This window comes from Ailuropoda melanoleuca, unplaced genomic scaffold (genome assembly GCF_002007445.2).
Source record: "Ailuropoda melanoleuca isolate Jingjing unplaced genomic scaffold, ASM200744v2 unplaced-scaffold2637, whole genome shotgun sequence".
Lineage (NCBI taxonomy): Eukaryota > Metazoa > Chordata > Mammalia > Carnivora > Ursidae > Ailuropoda > Ailuropoda melanoleuca.
Window position 1 is genome coordinate 2,502 of NW_023196470.1, and position 23,345 is coordinate 25,846.

The window sequence follows — 23,345 nt, forward strand, 5'->3', positions numbered from 1 at the left end:
CACCCCCCTCCCCCCCCCTCTGAAGCCCTCAGTTTGTCTCTCAGAGCCCATAGTCTCTCATGCTCCATTCTATCTTTATTATAGTCTATAAATCTGAAACTGTTCGAAAAATTTAAAAAAATTTACAGAAAAGTCTTTGAGGTAAAGTTCTTGTTTATCAGAATAAAGCCAGAGAACATGTGGGGAAAAACAATAGCCAGTTTTCTGCTTCCAATGATACTAATTGATTCAAATAATTATTGTCATTGGATACTAAAACTAAACATTAGGGAACAAGAAATTCACATGGTGTCAATGTACCACCCTACAGATTAGATTTTAATAGCAAGGAAATAAGTTATCTTTATCATAGAAAGAGCTGATGGTACCACCTTAATGAAGTAATCAACGAATAGCATCAGTTAACAAGACAAACTACTGTGATAGGCCTCATGATAGGAAAAGAAAAACAGCACACCTGTGATTGCTGAATTATTTCATTTTAATCTAATCATGAGGAAACAGCACAAAAATAGAGATGGATATTTTACATGATCTCTGATACAAATATTTAAGAATTTTAAATGTCATGAAAAGAAAAAAAAGCAACAATTTCTTCTAGATTACAGGAGATTAAAGAATGATAATAAAGCAAATAGTGGCCTTTAATTGAATTCTTGATGAAAAAATAAATTGCTAAGAAGGAAAATTTGGTGAAAACTGGGAAACGTTTGGGGTAATAATGATATGACAGGAGTGCCTGGGTGGCTCAGTCAGTTAAGTGTCTGCCTTCAGCTCAGGTCGTGATCCTGGGGTCCTGGAATCAAGCCCAAGTGAATCTAGGGCTCCCTGCTCAGTGGGGAGCCTCCTTATCCCTCTCCTTCTGTCCTCCCCTCAACCCCAACCAGCTCCTTCTCACTGTCTCTCTCTTGCTCTGTCTCTCAAATAAATAAATAAAATCTTTAAAAGAGTGATATGGCAATGTAGGAAATGTCTTTGTTCTTTTGAGACATATGTTGAAGAATTTATGGGTAAATTAGCATAATCTCATGTATACCCATATACACATACACATGCATGTATTAAATATTTATATATTCACATTTGCAGATGGATTATTGGGCAAATGTTGTGAAATGTTAATCTTGATTTAAAAAAAAATTCATGGGTATTTTTTCAACTTTTCTGTACGTTTGAAATTTTTCAAAATAAATCTGGAGGAAAATGTCACTGATTCACATTTTTCTTGACCCTCTGCCCTGTTTCTCTGCCCACTTCCCAGCTTAGTTTCTTGAAAGCTTTCCTCTCTTGCCACTTTCACTTCTCTTAAGTTGTGTATAATATGACTTAGTGGTTAGGAGCATGGATTTTGGTTTTGATCCATAGAATTTATTCCTGAGCTCCACCCTAATATTTCTGTGGACAAATTATGAAACCATTTTGTCCCCATTTTTTCAGTGGGGTATTGGAAATTAAAATATAGAAATAAAGTAAAAAATAAAATAGATGTGCTGAATAGTTAAATGGATACTGATGAAAAGTTATTTCTAAGCTTAAAGGGTGTCTGGAATTAATTTAAAATAAAGCAGAAAATGAGAGATGAGGCAAGAGACATGAATGTATCAGTTAATATTTATTCTGTTGCAACAAAAGCAGTTTTTGCAAACAAGTTTAACAGTAAGAAGATCTATTAGATTTTAAAATGAGAAGGGATGATTAATTCCGGGGACACTGGGTCTGTTTCTCAGCAATTCCATCAACTATGCCCTCCCTTGTGTGTGGACTTCATCTCCAGGCTGGTTTCTCTTTTGATGGCAAAATGGTTGTAGACTGTGCCAGATTTCATATCCACACAGCATGACGTTCAGAGGAAGAAAGACTACCTTTTTTGTGGCTCTCTTTTAAAATAAAAGAAACATATAACCCAGACATGTCCACAAAACTACCTCTTTTGTCTCATTGGCCCCAAATAAGTCACAGACTCTTCCCTTAACAGACCTGTAGGCTTCAGTGTTGCTAAGGGTTGGAAGTGAGTGGTGCAGAAATACATAAAAAGAATTTGTGTGTCCCCCGGAAAAGGGAAAGGGATCAATGCATGTGAATCTGACAATTAAAAATATCCCATAAAATAGAGAGTGGATACAAAAGAACAGCATTCATCGAATCCGGTATCTGGACTCCTTTATGCTCTTAAAAAAAGTGTTTAGGACCCTGTAGAGCTTTGTGTCTGTGGGTGATATCTAACAGTATTTGCAATATTAGAAATTAAAACCAAGAAATTAAAAATATTCTTGATTTGTTTAAAAATAACAAACGTTTATATATTAAGTTAATTACATAAAATATATTAAAGGAAATGGCTAGTGAATGGCCAAATGTGTCAAATACCTTTTTCGATATTTATCAAGGATAAATTTTTAAGTATTTGTGATAGGAAATTGGTTATAACTAGGTTGTTACTCATGGGAAGAAGATAGACCTTCATTTTATTATCCAGTAGTTACAGTTTACTATTTTTTCTTTAAAATATTGCTTATATCTGTGCACTCCTTTCCTTTTATCCTCCAGTTTCAATTCTCATCATCTAATATATGAATTAGTGAAGTTAGCCTCATTGCTTCTAGCTTCATTCCAATCAATTGCCAGATTAGTTTTCTGAAAAATACAATTGCATTACCTGGTTCTAGGAAGAATTTGGTTCTGATTCCCCTGATATAAATTCAGATTCCTTAGGGTGAGATTTAAGATTCTCAGTAACCTGATCCCCTTCCACCCTTATTTCCCATATTTGGCAACAGCTCTTAACAACAGTTTTGTCAGCTTTTTGACTCTGTCCAAGTTTCATCCCCCCTCTCCCCCGCTGTTCCCAGTGTCCCAATTATTTCCATACACATTGACTGTGGTCATACTCACTCCTTTTTTCCTCCAAACATAACTCTTTTAAAAATCATTTTTAAGGCACATCTTACTTCTGATGCTGTGTAAGGACTAAATACCCCAAGTGACAAGTATCTCCCTTTCCTGAACTCCCAAGCAGCATTGATACAAATCTAGCTCAATCTGAATCACCTGGATGAACTTGAGCAAGCTACTCGATGTTTCAAAATATGAGGTTTTTACTGAGAAAAAGCATGAAAATTCATGTCTGACCAGGTGGTAGATAATATATATGAAAGATCTAGGTTTGTGGCTGACAGATAACATATTCTCAGTAAATTATTTTTTTCTTTCATGTTTGCATATGTAAGTGATCAATAAAGACTTTTGTTTAGGTATTTAGAATTTTCACTATTTTGTGCCTCATTTATGCTTTACAGCATCTCCAAATTCTTGTTAACACTGTGAATATATAATTTACATTGGAATCATTACAAGTTGGTGGAATTCCTAGTAACACACAAGATAAGTAATATCAGAGGGAAAAGCCCCTTCAATTAGTTTAATGTATTCAGGATTACACTGCATTTTTGATGGACACCCTAATCAAACTACATAAAAATACCCAAATCCATATGGGTATCCAATCCACAAATACCATCTATTTCAACTACTGATTGATAAATCACCAGTATACAGATACCGTATTTCAGAGAACTTGAGAGTAAAATTAACTAACACTAAAAATGAAAATAGTCTTTTTTTATTATACATTTTTATTAGTATTTTTTTCTTGTTCTTAATATTTTTTAATTGTGGTAAAAGATATATACCAAAATTTCCCCTTTTAAGGATGAAAATATTCTTGATTTGAAAATAGATATTCTGTGTTAATATTCAAATACCTTCTCTTGCATAAACTCAAAGAAAATTAAGAATCAAATATATTCAGTTTACTTCCAACAGATGGTGTTGTTTAAGAAGGGATTAATTCTTGAGAACCTGGAATGAGCCAGAGTTTGTAAGATTATGCTTTGGAATTGCAGAAATTTGTCGACAATAATAAATAGAGGTGATATTTATGCATACTGACTTCTATTCCTAGTATTTGTTGTATTTGCTGAAAATTATAACTCATTATCCTTTGAAACAATTAGTTAATAGTTGAGCTAATATCTTTGTGACACAGTTTGTGACCTCAAGAAAATTTATTTAGTTCATTCCTGCTGGGAGCTAGTAGCTTAGATTTTGGAATACATTGTAGCAGAATCTCTCCTTGCTGAATTTATTTATTTGATTCCTATACTATCATTTTTCAGTAATTGAATATTTTATGTATGAAGTAGTCATTTTCTACTTTCTCGATATTCCATGATTTTGGAGAACATTTTTTCAAATTTAGGTTAATTTTCCACAAGGGATGATATTTCTTTTAGAATGTTATAACATTTTCTTTATAATTTTTTTCATAGCATTTATTACTTCCTTATTTCTTAGACTATAAATAAAAGGGTTTAATAAAGGGATTACTAGAGAATAAAAAATAGCAACAGGTAAATCTTTATCCTCTTCTTTATCTGAATGTGGTCGAACGTACACAAAGAGAAGAGAACCATAGAATATTGAAACAGAGAGAAAGTGGGATGCACAAGTAGATAAGGCTTTGCCTCTTTCCCTCCTTGGATTTCATTTTGAAAATAGTCAAGAGAATGTAGAAGTAAGATATTAAGACACTGCTTATGGTGAAGGCTTGAATTGAGCCTGAAATGATAAATAATAACAGTTCATTGACATAAGGGTCAACACAGGAGAGTCTGTATAATGGAAGAACATCACAAAAAAAGTGATTAATTTGATTTGACCCACAGAAAGTTAACCTAAAGAGAAACCCTATATGAATCATGGAATGCAGGTTTCCAGCTATGTAGGCCCCTATGGTCATCTGAATGCAGAGTTTCTTTGACATCATGGTGTGGTACTGCAGTGGGCTGCATATGGCCACATAGCGATCATAGGCCATTGCTGCCAAAAGAAAGCAGTCTGTAGTTTCAGCAAAGCAGAAAAAATAAAATTGTGCCATGCATTCAAAAAGGGAAATGCTTCTGTCCTTAGAAAAGAAGTTCTCTAACATCTTTGGTGTAATGGCACAGGAACAACAGGAATCCATTAGAGCCAGGTTGCCCAGAAAGATGTACATTGGTGTGTGAAGACGACGCTCCATAAAAATCAATGCCACCAGGCCAAGATTCCCCACCATGGTGATCACATAGATAGTAAGAAACACCACAAACAGAAGGCTCTTCAACTCTGGGTGATCGGTAAATCCTATGAGGATAAATTCAGTTGTCAAGGAGTAGTTACCCTCAGTCATATCCACCTTCTCTGTTGAGATTGGAATTCTGGAGATATATGATTCTAATTAAGAGTATATAATTTTCCACCCAAATTTTTCTTTTACAACAAAGAGAAGAGCTTCTTTAGTCTTCCCTTACTATCTCTGGATACAGGCACAGAAACCACTAGGGAATATTCATTCCCCTAAAATGTCAGCTTTATAACCTCAACTCTGAAAATCATCATTCCCTTGAATATTTTTACAATTCCAAGACGAATGCTTACAGTGGAAAAGGTTTGCTTTATGCATTCATACATAAATAATATAAAAATCTAGAATAGCCATATTTGGTTCATTGTTGCTAAAAAATTGCAGTGTCAATTTTTGTATTAAAGATTCTTAAAATTGGGTCACCTCGTGTCTCAGCCGTTAAGTGTCTGCCTTTGGCTCAGGTCATGATCCCAGCGTTCTGGGATTGAGTCCCGCATTGGGCACCCTGCTCAGTGGGAAGCCTGCTTCTCCCTCTCCCACTCCCCCTGCTTGTGTTCCCTCTCTCGCTGCCTCTCTCTCTGTCAAATCAATAAATAAAATCTTAAAAAAAATCCTTAAAATAAATTTACAATCAATTTTAATATATACACAGTTTTTTAGCTGAGCAAAATGTTTTCATATACTGTCCCAGTGGAGTGAATCCTTGAAAACAGCATAGAACAGATATGTTAAATTTATATCTTAGGAATTGTATGAAGATCATGAAAGATAAGAATAGGACTCTCGTGTTTAAATAAAATTAGTTTGGATATCCAAAGAAATAAATTTCTATATATAATCACCTCTCTCATTCCTTTTCCTGTTATTAGATCCATTTCCGTAAAAACTTATTTTGTCCGTGTCATCATTCCTGTTGACTTTTGCCCAGATTTCTGTACCCTCTCCTTTATGTAAAGCATAATTTACATATAATTCTACTTAAGAAAGTTTTAACTAAATGCCCCAGACCACAGTGATTTTCATTTCCTGCATCCTCAAGCATATCCTATACCCAACACACTCTAGAGTTGCTTCTGTATAATCTATATGGCTTTTTTTCATATATGCATGTACAGTTTCTTGATTAGAATTGTAAACATTTGAGTTTAGCTATGACTTATACTTCTTATTAGAGTTGTTTAATGCTATAGAAAAAAAATGTATTGATTCCAGTCCTAGCTTCAAAGACCTGAGATAGGTGAACTTGTTGTCTGTATACTACCCTGATCCCATAGTGACCTCTTTGGTTTCTGCAAGCTGAGACTGCATATTTTGAAGACCCGCCTACAAAGGAGATTCTTCAAAAGTTATCATTAAAAAAATTATGTATTATTCTCTTATCTCAGTTGACCCATGTACTATTATTTTGTTTCCTAAGAAAATTATATAAATTTTTTGAAGTATATCACAGTAGTTTAAAAGCTAATAAAAAAAAGGTTGTCTGTATAATTTAGTTTGATAAGACTTAGAAAACTAAGAGAGAAACCTAAAATCTTAATATGATTTTTGAGATGGGGCACCAGTGTGGCTCAGATGGTTAAGCATTTCCCTTTGGCTCAGATTATGATCTCCAGGTCCTGGGATTGAGCCCCATGTCTGGCTCCCAGCTCAGTGGGGAGTCTGCTGTTTCTTCTCCTTCTGCCTCCTGGTGCTCTTTCTGTCTCTCTCAAATAAATAAATTTTTAAAATCTTAAAAAAATATGATTTTCAAGAACAAATTCTTTTTCCCTCAAATACTATTGTCTCTCACTACTTAGTGATCCATGAGGAGGATATAGTGAGCAATGTTCTAATTAAGTAAATTCTATGGTCAAAATAAGTTTATTTTTCCATAATCAAGACATCAAAATAAAGGCACAGGCTGAACCTTTTATTTTCTTGTTTTAAAATATTAAATATAAGCCATTTAATTATTTAGCTATGTTACAAGTAACTTTCAATGTACTTGCCTGAATTATTTAACAGAATTAAGCTGCATTCTTCACTGTATATTTTGAAAATTTGCCTTATAATCAGAAAAGGTCAGCATGAAATGAGTTTAAATCTAATGCTGATTTGCCGTAGCCTTCAGTTGTGAGAAGAGCTAGAAAGGTGAGAAGTTGAAATCTGAGAACAATGCTAAATAATTCAGATAAATACAAATTTATGGATGCGCATAATAAAAGTAAATATAAATTTGAATACTTCCTTTACCTGAATGTTCTTTGAGAAGAGGTTTGTAACATCACATTGCTTTTTTATTATGGTGTTAAAACTCATAGAATTTCAGGGTATAAATTTTGGTCTCAAAAACATTTGGGATTAAAAGAATGAAAATCTGGGAGACTACTAATAGGTCAGTGTCAGTGTTCCTTACAATTCAAAATTACACTTTTCCATCAAATGCTTATGGGACTTCCCTACAATGTCGTCAATGTATTTCTATGGGGAGAGTTAGTTCCCAAAACATATTAACTATGTGACATAATTAAAGGTGACCTGTGAGATGAGGTTAAAGTAAATGACCTTCACTAAAGTCACTTGCTGATTTTTATGTAACTGACATCATTTTTACAATTCTATTCATTATCCTGTGCATAAAATGTAAAATGAGCAGAAGAAGTCTCAGGTTGGTTTGGACAGTTATTGGAGAGATTAATATAGCTTATGAAAGATGATTGGCATTTAGAGAAGAGACCAAAAGGTGTGGTAGGGTTAGCTAGGCTCATCAACTCCTTCACTCTGAGTTGAATTTGTTCCCATGTATTGCCAAACCCTCCTGGAAACTTTGTTGTTACCATTGAGCCCCACCTACGATTTACTGAGTTGTTCTCTGTTCTTTTCTGTTCACCCCAATTCCTTTATCTTTCTTACCCTGTTTTCCCCCTTCACTCCACTAATCATATATACTGTATATTTAATAATATTTAATTTATCAAAAATACTATACATAGAGTATGTCTATAATCAGTCACTTGGTGTCCACTGGTACCATTAGCTATAGACATAAGAGGGAACGGATTTCTCAGTGATGTTCATTCCCTCTTTTCTAATGCCTTGAACAACGGTACTTTGTAGTGTTTAACAGATATTTGTTGAATGAATTAAAAAAAAAAAAGAAGATACTCCACTACCTAGGAATTTGCAATGGTCTCTTAGTTTTCAAACTAAATTCATTTTCCTTATTTTCATATTCCAGATGCTCCACAGTGAGCCTGTGTCTTATCTATCACTTTGCACTCTTCCTCTTGCCTCAGGGCACTTGTCCTTGTGCATCCCTTCACTGCCCCTCTGTGTAGTTTCTTCAGCTAATTCGCTTATAACGTTTCCTTCATCTAAAACTCCTTCTCTCTTTCCTTCCATCTCCATACTACTCATCCTTGAGTAATCACATCTCCTCCATAAGGACTTTCCTATATCCTTTAAATAGAATTGGTTTTTTTCTTTTCCTGATTTACATGATACTTAACTGCTTTTTTAATGCATTCACCACTGTATCAAGTGTGACTCATATGTGTCTTGACTGTAAAAGTCTCCACTAAATATTAAGTCACCAATCATGTCATACATCTTTTGAGCACCTGACAACAAACTGAGCTAGATCCTCAATACATGTCGCATTAATTGCTAAAATTTCCATTCTGTTTAACTTTTATCAAGTACTTTCAATATGCAGTGTTTTGAAAAAGACAATGGGGGGAGTGTGGGTGCACAGGATGTGAAAATCATGGGGATACATTCTTAGTTTTTATATACAGCTCCAGACAAGAAGCTCATCATCTAGTGGGGAGAAAGAAAGGCACTTACATTGATAACTAGTGTGCAATTTAGGCTGTAATACATAAAAGTAGAAACATGTTATATAAAAATATAATGAGGGAAGTGAACAGTGACCTGGAAGAAGAAAGATTTCTCCAGGGAAGTATAATTTCAGATAACTTTACAGGGTAAGCAGGATAATAATTGATGAAGAACATGAGGAAGAGCAGTAGACTGAGGAAACCATGTGTAAAAGCCTGGAGTCCTAAAAAAGCTAGACCAAATTTTAAAAAAAAGGACAATAAACTACAGTGGTTGAAGTTCACTCATACATGGTACAAGGAGACACAACAGGTAGTATAAAAAGAATGGGAAAATAGAGTGGGAATTTTCCTATTTGATTCCTTCCCATCTATTTTCTCTGCTTTGCCAATTCACTAAGACCCTTTGTCTCCAAAGCTACAACCAACTTTAGATGCCTACCTCAAAGATTATTTGATTATTTTCCTAACCAAGTGTAGTATTTGGTACTATGAAAGTCTTCTTTGGCTTCTTATGTTAATCCTCTCTGCTTCTGTCTTCTTGATTGCTCCATCTCAGTCTTAATGCTGGGTCATGTTTCTCGCTTTGCCCTTAAAGGTGCTTCTTTCTGATTATATCCTGGACCTCCCTCTTTTTTCATTCTAGAGTTTTCCCCCCATATTATCTCATCTAATCTTGTGTTTTCAACTATCTTTCATCTGCTCATGGCTTCACTAGAGGAGATATCTCATACCACTATTGTGCACATTCATATTAATAAGATCATTTGTAGTATGTTGTGTGTATATATATATATATTCTTACCTACACATTAGATAGATGTACCACTATACTAAAATATTATGTATTATAAAACATGTATTATAAAGCATGAAAAGGGAAATTAAAAAAATAGACTAAGGAAATGGGATTAAAATTTTTAACTTTATGCATTAACACTATTAAAACATTTACTCCTCACTAACACTATTATTAATTAAATAATAATCCTATTCAGAAAAAATGTGATATATGGCTTATTATTTCAATTGTAGTTTAGCACTATGATACAGCAATTCAAGCACTTGTTTGAATTTATTTCCAAACATCTCTTAATATTCTATAACGTTAGAAAGATACTACACACAGATAGATCAACACAAATGGGAGAAGAATGCAAGTTTTGAGTGTGTCTCAGAACAAGAAAGGGTTCTTCAGCAGGTCCATGCTGTCTCAGCAGGCCAATAGTAATATCTGAGTTAGAGTTTATGGAAATAAATTGGCTACAGAATATCCAATATTAGAACTTATGGAAAACTCTGAAAAGACAATCATATCATATACCTTTCTGGTTTTGGTTTCAGGGCAAGACTTTATTCTCTGCAGGAGAGAATTATAAACTATTCAAAAAAATAACTTCCTGCTGTGCTGTAAACCCTGCTAGAGGAAGAGCTCCTAACCTTGGGATATCACATGACCAAGAGGCCAGAATTGCCTTCTTGAGCTGGAATTTGTCAGACTAACAAGACTGAGCGGGCCCAGGAGTGATTCACTAGGCAATGAAAGCGGCACATCCCAGGATCTGGTTGAGCAGAGTCTGAGAATACAACAGGACCGAGACCTCTGTGTCATCTTCCACCATTGCACTGACCTGTTGCCCTCATCTCACATGTCTGACCTCAAAGGCCAGGTTGGTTCTTAGATAATCATCTTGGTACATTGAGGCAAGCCAAGATGTATTGCTGCTAAAGTCTAGCTCCACCCAGGGTGACTTTAAAAGGCAGCAATAAGGGGAAATCCTCTCTTAGAGTAGTGGGTTGATTACCTATATTCATTGTACAGAAAGAGAAGTGGTCCAAGGTGAGAATATATAGATTCATAGTTGAGGTGAACAGCTTGGATGTTGGTCAACAGTCTAGACAGAGATTAAAAGGTCAGTGACTAGAAATCTGAGGAAGAGGCATATGAATGGATCTACTGGAATAGATATGAAGTGTGGAGTTCTTCATATTACATGTAAAGGAATACCAGAGAGCATCTACCATCGAAAAAATAACTAAACAACCAAGTACACAGAATGACAGCCAGTTGAGTCATCCAGTTTTGTTCATCTGCCACCCCAGTACTGGCACAATGAGCACATGAATGAAGTGCTATAGTGGCTGGGATGGAGGCATCCATGTGCCTAATAGCATAGGTTCCAACTTTTCAAGGCTAATCCAGCTACTGTTCTTGCCAGGTTCTAATTTGCCCAAAACAGAGATCATTTTGGAGCCCCCAGTAAGACTGCATCCACTTGGTGGCACGTTTGCTGCTACAAAACTCTTCCTTTCTGAAAAGGGCAATAATTAATCTTGATTGGAATCGACATAATCCAGGTATGAGTTATCTTTCCAATCTGTAAGGGCTCAGGAAGAGTTCCTCTGTGAGGCTGGTACAATGGTGCATAATATTGTACTGGACTAAGAAATCTAGTTTGCAGTAAAGGAAGTCTGGTCTTAGGTAGTGATGGGTATATTGGTTCTATTTCACACCACCTGGAATCTGCTGGCTTAATGAGTTGATAAAATAGCCTTTGGAAGGTATAACTAAGATGTCAGCACTCTGTGCTCCAGGGTGCACTCTCCATTGGAAATTGGTGACCATTAGATTGTGCTGTGTCTTCAGAAGGTTGAATCTCTCACTCTTGGACTTGTCAAGTGATCTGCTTGGAGAATTTGCAATCTCGTTCCCACATTCCTGAGCTGTATGGATCTAGAGGTCCTGGTACTCAGAGGGGATATATTCTTGCCAGAGAATACAACAAGAATTCCATTATATAGCAAGGTCCAGCTGCCAGCCAGTCACTTTAGATTCCTTTTTCCAAGAGATCAACAATCAAGAAAAGTAGTCCACAAGGATTACGGGGGAAATTGACTGTTATCAGGAAAAGATAGGGCTGATTTTATGCAATGGGGGCAGGAAAAATTGTTTGGCATTCAGGTGGTCCCTAGGCATCTCTTCCTACTCTCTCGCTCAACGATAAACAGACAGATACATCCACTGGGGCTGTAAGGGCATTATGGTGAAAGGCTCAGATTCCCTGGGGATCTGATTCTTTATCACCTCACTATGTTAGTCACCTGGATCAGTAGAGGTATTAGGAAAATTGGAGGGAATCAAAAGGAGGGAGAAGATGGGCATTAATGTAGCCATGAGCCTATATGTAAACAGTGGGTACTGAAGGTGTCCATTAACCTTCATTGTGTAAGACTCTCCAATCAAGAAAAAGACCCAAATCATTGTGAGTCTTCCCTAGAAATTATTATAAAAAATAAATAGCTATGAACAGCATAAAAGTAATGGATCTATGGTTCACAGCCAAGATCCCTAGTAGTAAGAGTACCAGTAGCTGATAGTTCTCAACTGAATCCCTTATCAAGAAGTATGATTATCTGAAGATAATTGTCTTATGAAGGTCATATTCCTTCCTTGGAGACAGCCTACATTTAATGACTGTTCCATGGAAAGTATAAATTCCAGGCCTTAGGCATGGGAACTTCCAAGGGACATCCTAAATCCCCACTTCTCCACTAGATTGGCTAAAGTTTTTGTTGTGACTATATCAACTCATCCTTCTGCCCAATCTTACTTCCTTCATTCCATCAATAATTATTGTGCCTGAGAGCATTCTCCAACAAACTTTTTTTTTATTATGATATGTTAGTCACCATATAGTACATCATTAGTTTTTGATGTAGTGCTCCATGATTCATTGTTTGCGTGTAATACCCAGTGTTCCATGCAATATGTGCCCTCCTTAATACCCATCACTGGGCTACCCCATCCCCCACCCCCCTCCCCTCTAAAACCTCAGTTTGTTTCCCAGAGTCCATAGTCTCTCGTGGTTCATTTCCCCTTCTGTTTACCCCCCCTTCATTATTCCCTTCCTTCTCCTACCAGTCTCCCTTCTATTCCTTATGTTCCACAAATGAGTGAAACCATATGATAATTGTCTTTCTCTGCTTGACTTTTTTCACTTAGTATAATCTCCACCAGTCCCATTGATGCTCCAAGAAACTTCTGACATGCATATCTCCATCTCAGAGTTTTTTGTTTGATTTTTTGTTTGTCTTAATATCTCAAACAAGTTGCTACAGAAACAGAAGAAAATCTCAAGGTCATGATGGCCAGAAGACTATAGTCTTTGGAATGCATTTTTTGATACTAATTTTTAATTGGTTCATGAATGGAATAAAATGACCAACAGCAATGAGAACAGTCTGAAGCCACTGATATTATTCAGTGAGAGATGATAGAAGCATAATGTGTGAAAGTTAGTATAAATGGAAGAATTTGGGCACATGTCAGGTATATTGCAGAGAGAAAATTGACAGATCTTGTGAGAGGTCAGGTGTGAAAGAGAGAGATGGAAGATTATTGCTAATTTCTTCTTTGCCCAACTGGTTGGAAGATGCTCCATCAAGATGGAGAAGACCGGGGATATCCATATTTATAGGAAAATTAGAGTGGCTTTTTGGTCATGTTAAATTTGAGATGTCTTTGAAACATTCAAATAACCATGTCCTGCTTGTCAATTGGATACCTAAGTCTGGAGATTAGGGGAGATGTCGGAGCTGAAAATATGCATTACGGGTCATCTTCATATTGATGATATTAAAAACAATAAAAATAGGGACGCCTGGGTGGTTCAGTGGGTTAGGCATCTGTGTTCGGCTCAGGTCATGATCTCAGGGTCCTGGGATGGAGCCCCACCTCAGGCTCCATGCTCAGTGGAGAGCCTGCTTCTCCCCCTTCCTCTGTTTCTCCCCCTGCTTGTGCTGTCTCTCTCCCTCTGTCAAATAAATAAATAAATAAATAAATAAATAAATAAATAAATAATCTTTTAAAAAAAGCCATAAAAATAGATGAAGTCACATTAAAAGAAAGAATAAGAAGACTAGAATAAAGAATCTTGTGGCTAAACCTTATTGAATCCTATCATTTCAACTGTGGATAGAGGCAGAAGAGTCTTTCCAAATCCTGCTACTTATTACCGTTTAATTTAATTACTCTTAAAAAATATCTCTCTTCCCTACTGAAATATAAATACAGGGACCAGAGCTGTCCTATTTTTGTTGTCCAAACTAGGTGGACTAGAAATAGGCTTACCATTGTATGCACGTGCATGTGAGAGTATGAACAAAAAAGGAGGCATAAAAAATCAGTGAGATAAATAAACGCTTTTTTAAAAAGAGTTAAATAAACGCTTTTAGAATTATGGTTAGCCATAAAAAATCAAAGTTTAATTCTCACTTCACAACATTACGAAGTGAATGCCAGTTGAGTAAAAGTGCTATGTATAAAAATTTAAGATACAAAAAATAGAAAAATACAAATTATGTTTATAAAATTTCTCTGAATGAGATGGAACTTATACATTTAACACAATGGAAGAGATAAATGGTTAATCAGTTGACCTAGGACCACTCATTAAATAATTTTCTTTATTGTTTGATTTATGATGTGCTTGTTTTATATGGAAGTTTACTTTTGGATAATCTTTTTCCATTGATCTAGCTACTCATTCTTGATTTAAAACCAAATTGTTTTAACTGTTGAATTTCATCATGTATTTTAATATATAATACATCAATTCTGTGTTTATCGATTACTAGCTTTCTCAAAAAATTTTAGAATTATCTTACCAGGTTTTTAAAAAAGTCCTCCTTGGATTATCTGAGTAATTTATTCTGTAGATTATTTTTGGAAGAATAAACCAAATAAAGTTATATCCTCAATTCATGCCCTATACCAAATAAATTCCAGGAAGAATTAAGAGCCTAGTGCAAAAAATTTAACTATTAAGAAAATGAAAGATGAGGAAGATAAGGAGGAAAAAGAGGAGTAGGAGTTAGAAGAAAAAATAGTTAAGATTAGATGTCAGATGAAGAAAAATTCTAAACAAAGCATGAAAGAGATCACATAAGATAAAAATTAATAAATGTGAGTATATCAAATTATAAAATTTATCAATTGTAGTTAACATAAACATATGTTAAAATACTGTTAACGCAGAGATAAATTATTAGACATAAATAGTTACAACATTGTAATATCATTTGTCACAACAAATGATATTAATATAATTTGATTTTAATGATTTTAATATCAATAGTTACAACATTGTAATATCATTTGTAGTGAATGGTACAAATAAATGAGGAAATCCAAATAAGACTTAAAGGAAAAATGATCAGATAATTTGTAGAAATAAAAATGACCAATAAACACATAAAATATTAATACATTTTGCTGTTGCTCAAACATATAAAAAACACAACAGTAACTTCATTAATATGTTTTTAAATGCTTATTGAGTATTTACAATATACATTGCTGTTCTATATTCCATAATACATAATATGATTGATCCTTAATAAAAAAAGTAAAGAACCTTAACCATACTAGAGGTTAAAGTAGATCTTAATCTACTGTAGCCAACTTGTTATAATTCATTGTTAATTATTCTACAAAATGTGTGTGTGACTATGTGTGTGTTCCTTCTCATTCTCTTTTTTCCCATTCTTCGAGTCTTATCTAGATCAGACTTCATTATTTTAAATATAGATTATTGCTATTAGTTAGTTTGCATCTAGGCTCTCTCCCCCCAGACTAACTTACATGTGTCTCCCAGATCAGTTTTCTGAATGAAAATGATCATTTTATTTTCCTGCCAGGAAATCTTAAATATTTCAAACATTCTAATAGGATCAGATATAATGTCTTCCATTAACTAGACAAAATAAATCAAGGTGACTCTTCTACACATTTAATCATTTAAATTTGATGCTATGTTGATTTATTAAGGTTTGGAGCAACAGCCTGACACAATTCAGTGAGAGTAATAAGAGTTGGTAATGAAGGTTACCATTAGGTTTTCTCCTGATTTGCTCTGGTAATTGTGGAATTTGCAGTAAGATTTGCCTGACAATTTTGAAATTACATCCATATATATTTTAGCAGACACACTTTAATGATTTAGAGATTAATATTTTGTATAAAACAGTTTTTTCTTTGTCCCTTATGTATAAAACATTTTTATAAATGAAATCAGTTTTCCATAGAGGATGAAGTTTATTTAGGAATATTATAATTTTTCATAAGTTTTTTAAGAACACTTATCACCTCCTTATTTCTAAGACTATAAATAAAAGGGTTTAATAAAGGAATTACTATTGTATAGAAAATTGCCACTGGTATATCTTTTTCCCCTTCTTCAAATGGTCGAATATACATGAGAAGACAAATGTAGAATATTGAAACTGATAGAAAGTGGGATGCACAGGTAGAAAAAGCTTTACCTCTCCCTTCTTTGGATTTCATGTTGAAAATTGTGAAAAGGATGCAGATATAAGAGACCAAGACAATGGCAATGGTGAAGATTTGAATTGGCATTGAAAAAATATAGATCATTAGTTCATTGATATAAGGGTCAGTACAAGAGAGTCTATAGAGTGGAAGAATATCACAAAAGAAGTGGTCAATTTGATTAGACTTGCAGAAAGTTAACCTTAATAGAAGCCCTACATGGATCATGGAATGCAGGTTACTAGCTATGAAGGTCCCAATAGCCATCTTGATGCAGAGTTTCTTTGACATCTTGGTGTGGTACTGCAGTGGGCTGCATATGGCCACATAGCGATCATAGGCCATTGCTGCCAAAATAAAGCAGTCTGCAGTTTCAGCAAGGCAGAGAAAATAGAATTGTGCCATGCATTCATACAGGGAAATGCTTCTGTCCTTAGAAAAGAAGTTCTCTAACATTTTGGGGGTAATGGCACAGGAACAACAGGAATCCATGAAAGCCAGGTTGCCCAGAAAGATGTACATTGGTGTGTGAAGACGACGCTCCATAAAAATCAATGCCACCAGGCCAAGGTTCCCCACCATGGTGATAAGATAAATGGCAACGAACACCAAAAACAGAAGAATCTTCAGCACTGGATGATCTGTAAATCCTATGAGGATAAACTCTATTGTCAAAGATTGATTTTCTGTAGTCATTTCTGGCTTTTCAACTGAGATAGAAATTATAGAGAAATGAAATTCTAATTTAGAGTGTGTTTATTCTCCCCTCGAATTTTCCCATGTACAAAAAGAAAGAAGCTACTATTAAATCATCTTATGCTGTCACTACAAACTAGCACATGCACAGTAGGTCAAGTCTGTGAGAAGAAAAGTATCACAGATTGTGTACCCAGGGATCATCTAAAAATGACTGTGTGAATTCCCAGTACAGAAAGGTGTTTTTTGCATAAGTTATCGAATGTTAATGTACAAATGTCTGGTCAGTGTATCATTTGGCATTTCCAAAATTAGAAGACATTTTCTTATGGTGTCTTTTTCTCCAAGAAAAAAACCCACATTTTAGCTACTATCCCATGGGATTGATATAATGTTTAGAAATAAATTATTTTAGACATTTTAAATGTCTAAGTGTATTATTTTTAAAATTTCACAGAAGCACAGTGGGTTTTAAAAATGATTTCTCTAGCTTAGTATTCCTTCATGGAGAAGCTTACCAAGGGATACTTTAGTACTTATTCATCCTTTAAGATGGGGTAAAAATATAGATAGAACATTTAAAAAATTTCTTAGTAAGTTAATTTTGATACTGTTCTTATTTTTATTTTAATACATTCTAGATCCTACCCCCATAGAGGTATGATACACTCTCCCAATAAGTTATTACTCTTAAATATTCATTAATCCTAACACTTTGTAGTTGTAAGTGTCTTACATGCATGTCCAACATGAGATTTGGCTACCAAGTCTCCATTCAGAATGTTATTATAAATACCTACCTTGTATTCTTTTATACTTCTGTAGAAACTAATGTTCTCATTTTTGTGAATCACATGAAGAGTCTACATTTAGTATATGATTATTTGTGTTTATAAACTCATTATTTACTCCTAATCCACTACAGATTTATTAAAATTCAATGAGCACTAAATTTATATTTATTATAAGGTTAGCAACATAATATTACAAGAAACATGGGTTTTAAAGAATGCTAAAATTTCTTTTCTTTTCTTCCAAAAATTGTTAAATCTTTGGCTTCACCATTTTCAGTTAGACAATTTTGGAGGAGAGCCCGTAAGTTCTTCAAAATATATTGTTTTAAAAACACATTTTGGTTAGCCTTTTCTCTATTTCTTATCTTTCTCTACGTTGAATTTAATATAGTATTTTTTCTATTTGCTCACATAGTAAGGTAAGGTTTTCTGGAGTTTTATCACTAGAGGATTGTAATCAAATGAATAAAATAAGTTTGCCTTTTATATCTTAGGTCTATAACACTGTAAAAAATCTTTCAGAATTATACTGTTTTGGAAAAACAATAAAAATACTCAAAGACAACTTTTTATCATTATTTTCACAACACCTAGTTGTAAAGCAACTGAATAAATGTGTGGAATTTGGGCTGGTTTTCAATAATCATTATTTTATATAGAAGATACTGAATCAGGGTAATAATGAATGAAAATTAATTTCTCTCCCTTAATTTAAAATGTAAATTATTCAGCTGAATTATAAATCAATTTTATTCATCTCTCAGAATTATACTACAGAATCATTTATATCCTTACCTGTACATTTATTGATAAATAATGGTACTTTTGAATTCAGAATAGGTCAGAATGATCCATTGTACTGTGTCTTGTTATGGCTTTCCATAGTATCTTCAATTTAGAGACAAGCTGAAAAGTTATTAAGTAGATAAAATGCATCACCAATTAAAATGCTGAGCGTTTCAGGGAAATGTGTATTTCTGTATTATTAATATTTTAAATATATTAGAAATCAGTTCTCATATTTTTGAGTTCATTGACATCTTAAAGTAGCTGATTGGCCATGTGATATTTGTTATTAGAGAAATTAAGAATAAATATCTTGGTCTTTAAAACATTTGGGAATAAATTATGATGATCTAGGATACTCTACCAGTAGGTCAGTGACAATAATTATGTTAGCCTTATGGCAAAGTTAGTTTTCCATTGATTCTAGAGGGATTTCCTTGGTACTGGCATCTGGGTATTTCTGCAAAAACTCTTAACCTGAGAGATTTGGTCCCCAAAACACAGGTAAACCAAAAGGCATCAATTAAAGACGGATATCCTTTGGGATTCTGAAGTTAAATCAAGTGGCTGTTACTAAAGTTAGACTAAGTATCATGTAGATTTTTTTGCACAATCTCTTCCAATCTCTCTCTTTCTCACAAATCTTCTTTACTTGAAAACAATAGTGAAGAGAAAAAATTCATGTTGATCAATGATGGAAGAAGAGGGAGTTAAATTAAGATTGGGAGAGAGATTAGGATTTGTAGAAAAGAGGTAAAAATGTGAAATGATCCACCAGAGTTTCAGTCTTCTTCAGTCCCTTTGAAGAACCTGACCAAATCCTACAGATTCATTTTCTGAAGCAACTCTTACATTGTCTTGTTTCATTTCACTCTTACAGCATAGAGAACTTTTTAATTGGTTTTCTATAGAAATCTTTTTCTATTGTACATATGCTCTTATGGACTGGAAATGTTTTTAGCTCTTCATCACTACCCAAACCAAATTTTTGTACTTTATCTCAGTATTCCAAGTACTTCATAGATTGGGGTTTATAATACTTATGACTTTATTTTCTACCATTCACCTTTAAGAATCTAACTCCAGAGACATACCAATCACTTCTCAATTCATTGATGCACTAGAGCTACCTCCTAACTTAGAATATTTACTCACAATCTATTTCTTACCTAAAATGCCCTCTTTGACCTATTCCTCTATCCAAGTCTTATTCTGTCTTTATAGGAGATCTGATTCTTTCCATGAAGACATCCTTAACTTTTTTTTTAAGATTTTATTTATTTACTTGACAGAGAGACAGCCAGCGAGAGAGGGAACACAAGCAGGGGAGGTGGAAGAGGGAGAAGCAGGCTCCCAGTGGAGCAGGGAGCCCGATGCGGGGCTCGATCCCAGAACCCTGGGATTAGGCCCTGAGCCAAAGGCAGACGCTTAATGACTGAGCCACCCAGGCGCCCCCCCTCAACTTTCTAATCTGCAAAATGCTTAAATGTCTTTATAACACAAAGAGTTCTTAATCATGATTCCCTTGTATGTTTGTCCAGCTGTTCTTCATATGAAAGTCTTGTTTATTCTCAGGTGGATTTTCTTTTTGACTTTCCACACTATGCATCTCTTATAGTGCCAGATAATATAGGCCCTCAATCCTTATTAAAATGGTTGCAGAAATTTCAATTAAATTAAATTCAACAACTATAGAGTGATTATTATAATAAACAAGTCACTGAGTCAGCATTGATTAAAGAATAGCCCACAGTAGGGATAGGGTTGGGAAGGAAGCATCATAGATAAATAAGAATTAATCCTGCCCTCATGGAGCAGCCAGTTAAGAGAGTAAAATCACTTACACAAGTGTATATAGAGCAGCTCAGACTGAGTTAAATATGGAAAAAAAAAGAACTATAAGCAAGGTATACGGGAACACAAAGAAAAACATAACTTAGAAGACTAGGAGAAGACATTACAAAGAAATGACTTTGCCTATGATTCTTGAAGGATAAGTTAGGTTTCAATAAGCAGAAAATGTGTGGTAAGGTTTTATAGTCTGAAAGGAGAGCAGGATTAAAGGTAAAAACATGGGAGTTTCAAAGTATAAACATATTAAAGGAATGGAGAATAAGACAGGGCAAGCAACCAGAGCCTGGGTGCATGCTAGGATAGGAAGAGGAGTTAGGAGGACCAGGTTGTACCCGAGTCTACTTCTGCCCCCTCTATTTTGATGACACTGATCTCTCATCAAGATCAAACTCATTTCCTAATCACCAAATCCAAAGCACATTTGTCAATTATCTTAATTAACTAACTATATGATATGGAACTATTGACCACTTTCTGAAACTCATTGCCTCATCAGGCTTCTGTGATAACATTTTTTATTTCTACATCTCTTTTTTCCGCCCATGTTTTGTATTATATACTTATTTCCCCACAAATACATATTTGTTGTAAAGAGTGCATCTTTGGGTACATTTACAAAATGATGACACCCCGTTTTGAACACTGACAATTTTTAAAAGGATTTTCCCAATGTTTACCTAGTAAATTACCATATTACCTTGTAATCATCTGCTCTTGCAAACTGAGAATGTGCTTAATTTTTATTTAACCTTAAATCAAGCCTCACTAAACTTCTTTGGAATATTTTCATGTAGGTGATAAAATTCTGTTTACAAGTTTTTAAAAAATATATGCAGACATGAAAAATTTAATATGTTACTCACATAATTTTTGCCTAGAAAATCATATCAGGATATATGGAAACATCCCAAATATGTTTTCAAAATTCTATCTGTATTGCATGATTTCCTTTTGAAAAGAAATTGGCCTTTGCTTAGTTAAATATCACATTTATATCAAAAGACAAAATAAAGATGTTAATGAGTTCTAAAATATTTACTCTGAGAAACAAACTGAGGGCTTCAGAGGGGAGGGGGGTGGGGGAATGGGATAGGCTGGTGGTGGGTAGTAAGGACGGCATGTATTGCATGGTGCACTGGGTGTTATACGCAACTTATGAAGCATCGAACTTTGCATCAGAAACCAGGGATGTACTGTATGGTGACTAACATAATATAATAAAAATATTACAAAAAAATAAAAGTAAACAGAGTTGAAAAAAATAAAATATTTGTTGAATAGGGACTTATAAGAGAATGGAGCAGCAAATTTAGAACACCTGTCTTTTCTTAGTAGAAAAATATATAACTCCTAAAATCACCAACTCTTTTAAGTATTAACATGATGCTCAGTGAACATTTGTACTCTCATTTTAAGAGTTCATAAAGATCAAAAAGACAAGAAATAACAAGTATTTGTGAGGATGTAGAGAAGAAGGAACCCTTGTGTACTGTTATTAGATTCGACATTAGTGAGACCGTACAGGATTTGTCTTTCTCTGTCTGACTTATTTCACTTAGCATAATGCCCTCAAGGTCCATCTATGTTGTCAAAAATAGCGGGATTCTCTTCTTTTTTATGGCTGAATAATATTCCATTGTATGTATGTATGGATATGTCTGTGTATGTATATATGTGTATATGTGTACATATACATACCCACACACACCACATTTTTTTTCTTCTGTTGATGAACAAACACTTAGGTTCTTTTCATGTCTTGGCTATTGTGAGTAATGCTGAAATAAACATGGGGGTGAAGATATATTTTCAGGATAGTCAGTTCATTTTCTTTGGATATATACCCAGATATGGGATTGCTGGATCATATGGTAGTTCTATTTTTTAATTTTTAGAAAACTTTATACTGCTTTCCGTAGTGGCTATACCAATTTACATTCTCACAAACAGTTCACCAAGTTTCCTTTTCTCTACATCCTCACCAATAGTTCTTTCTTGTCCCCTGAAAATAATCATTCTGATAAGTGTGAGGTGATATCTAATTGTGGTTTTGATTTGCTTTTTCCTGATGATTAATAATGGTGAGCATCTTTTCATAGACCTGTTGGCTATTTATATGTTTTCTTTGGAAAAAAGTCTATTCAGGACCTCTGCCCATTTTCAATCAGATTATTATTAGTATTATTTTTGCTATTAAGTTATAGGGGTTCCTTATGTATTTTGGATATTAACTCCTTTTCAGATTATGGCTTGCAAATATTTTTCTTCTGTTCCATAGTTTCCCCTTTCATTTTGCTGTTGGTTTCTTTTTCTGTGCAGTAGTAATGTTTATTTTTGTTTTTGTTGCTTATACTTTTTGGCATTACATCCAAAATATATTGGCCAAGGCCACTATCAAGAATCTTTTTCCTATTTTTTTCTAGGCGTTTTATGGTTTCAGGTCTTACATTTAAGTCTTTAATCCACTTTGAGTCAGTTTTTGAGTTGTGAAGGTAGTGCTTAAATTTCATTCTTTTGCATGGGAGTATCCAGTTTTCTCAGCATTATTTATTGAAAAGGTCTCAGCTCTTTTTTCAAATATGAATTGACTGTTTATGTATGGTTTTACATCTGGGCTCTCAATTCTGTTTGATCTGAGCTCTCAATTGATTTATATATCTTATTTTATGCCAGTTCTATACTGTTTAGATTACTATAGATTTTTAGTATGAAATCAGGGAGCCTGATGATTCCAATTTTATTCTTCTTTCTCAAGATTACTTTCACTCTTGGATTATTTTGTGATTCAATACAAATTTTAGGATTCCTTTTTCTTTTTATGAAAAATGCCACTGGAATTTTTAAGAATTGTATTGTATCTATATATGACTTTGGGTACTATGGAC

At 34.2% G+C, this 23,345-nt stretch overlaps 2 protein-coding genes across 2 annotated transcripts; both read right to left on the bottom strand.

Annotated features, from left to right (window-relative positions):
- Positions 1-4,296: 4,296 nt before the first annotated feature.
- On the bottom strand, positions 4,297-5,227 carry LOC100465964 (olfactory receptor 5K1-like). The gene is given in 2 exon segments (XM_011217954.3): positions 4,297-4,527; positions 4,529-5,227. Coding segments are annotated over 2 exon segments (930 nt in total).
- A 10,869-nt stretch (positions 5,228-16,096) lies between these two features.
- On the bottom strand, positions 16,097-17,026 carry LOC100465716 (olfactory receptor 5K4). Its single transcript, XM_002931023.3, has one exon. The coding sequence runs from the start codon at positions 17,024-17,026 to the stop codon at positions 16,097-16,099; it is 930 nt and encodes a 309-aa protein (XP_002931069.3).
- Positions 17,027-23,345: the final 6,319 nt, after the last annotated feature.

Coding starts and splice junctions, on each gene's coding strand:
- LOC100465716 (XM_002931023.3), bottom strand. CDS start 17,026: ATGACTACAGAAAATCAATCTTTGACAATAGAGTTTATCCTCATAGGA.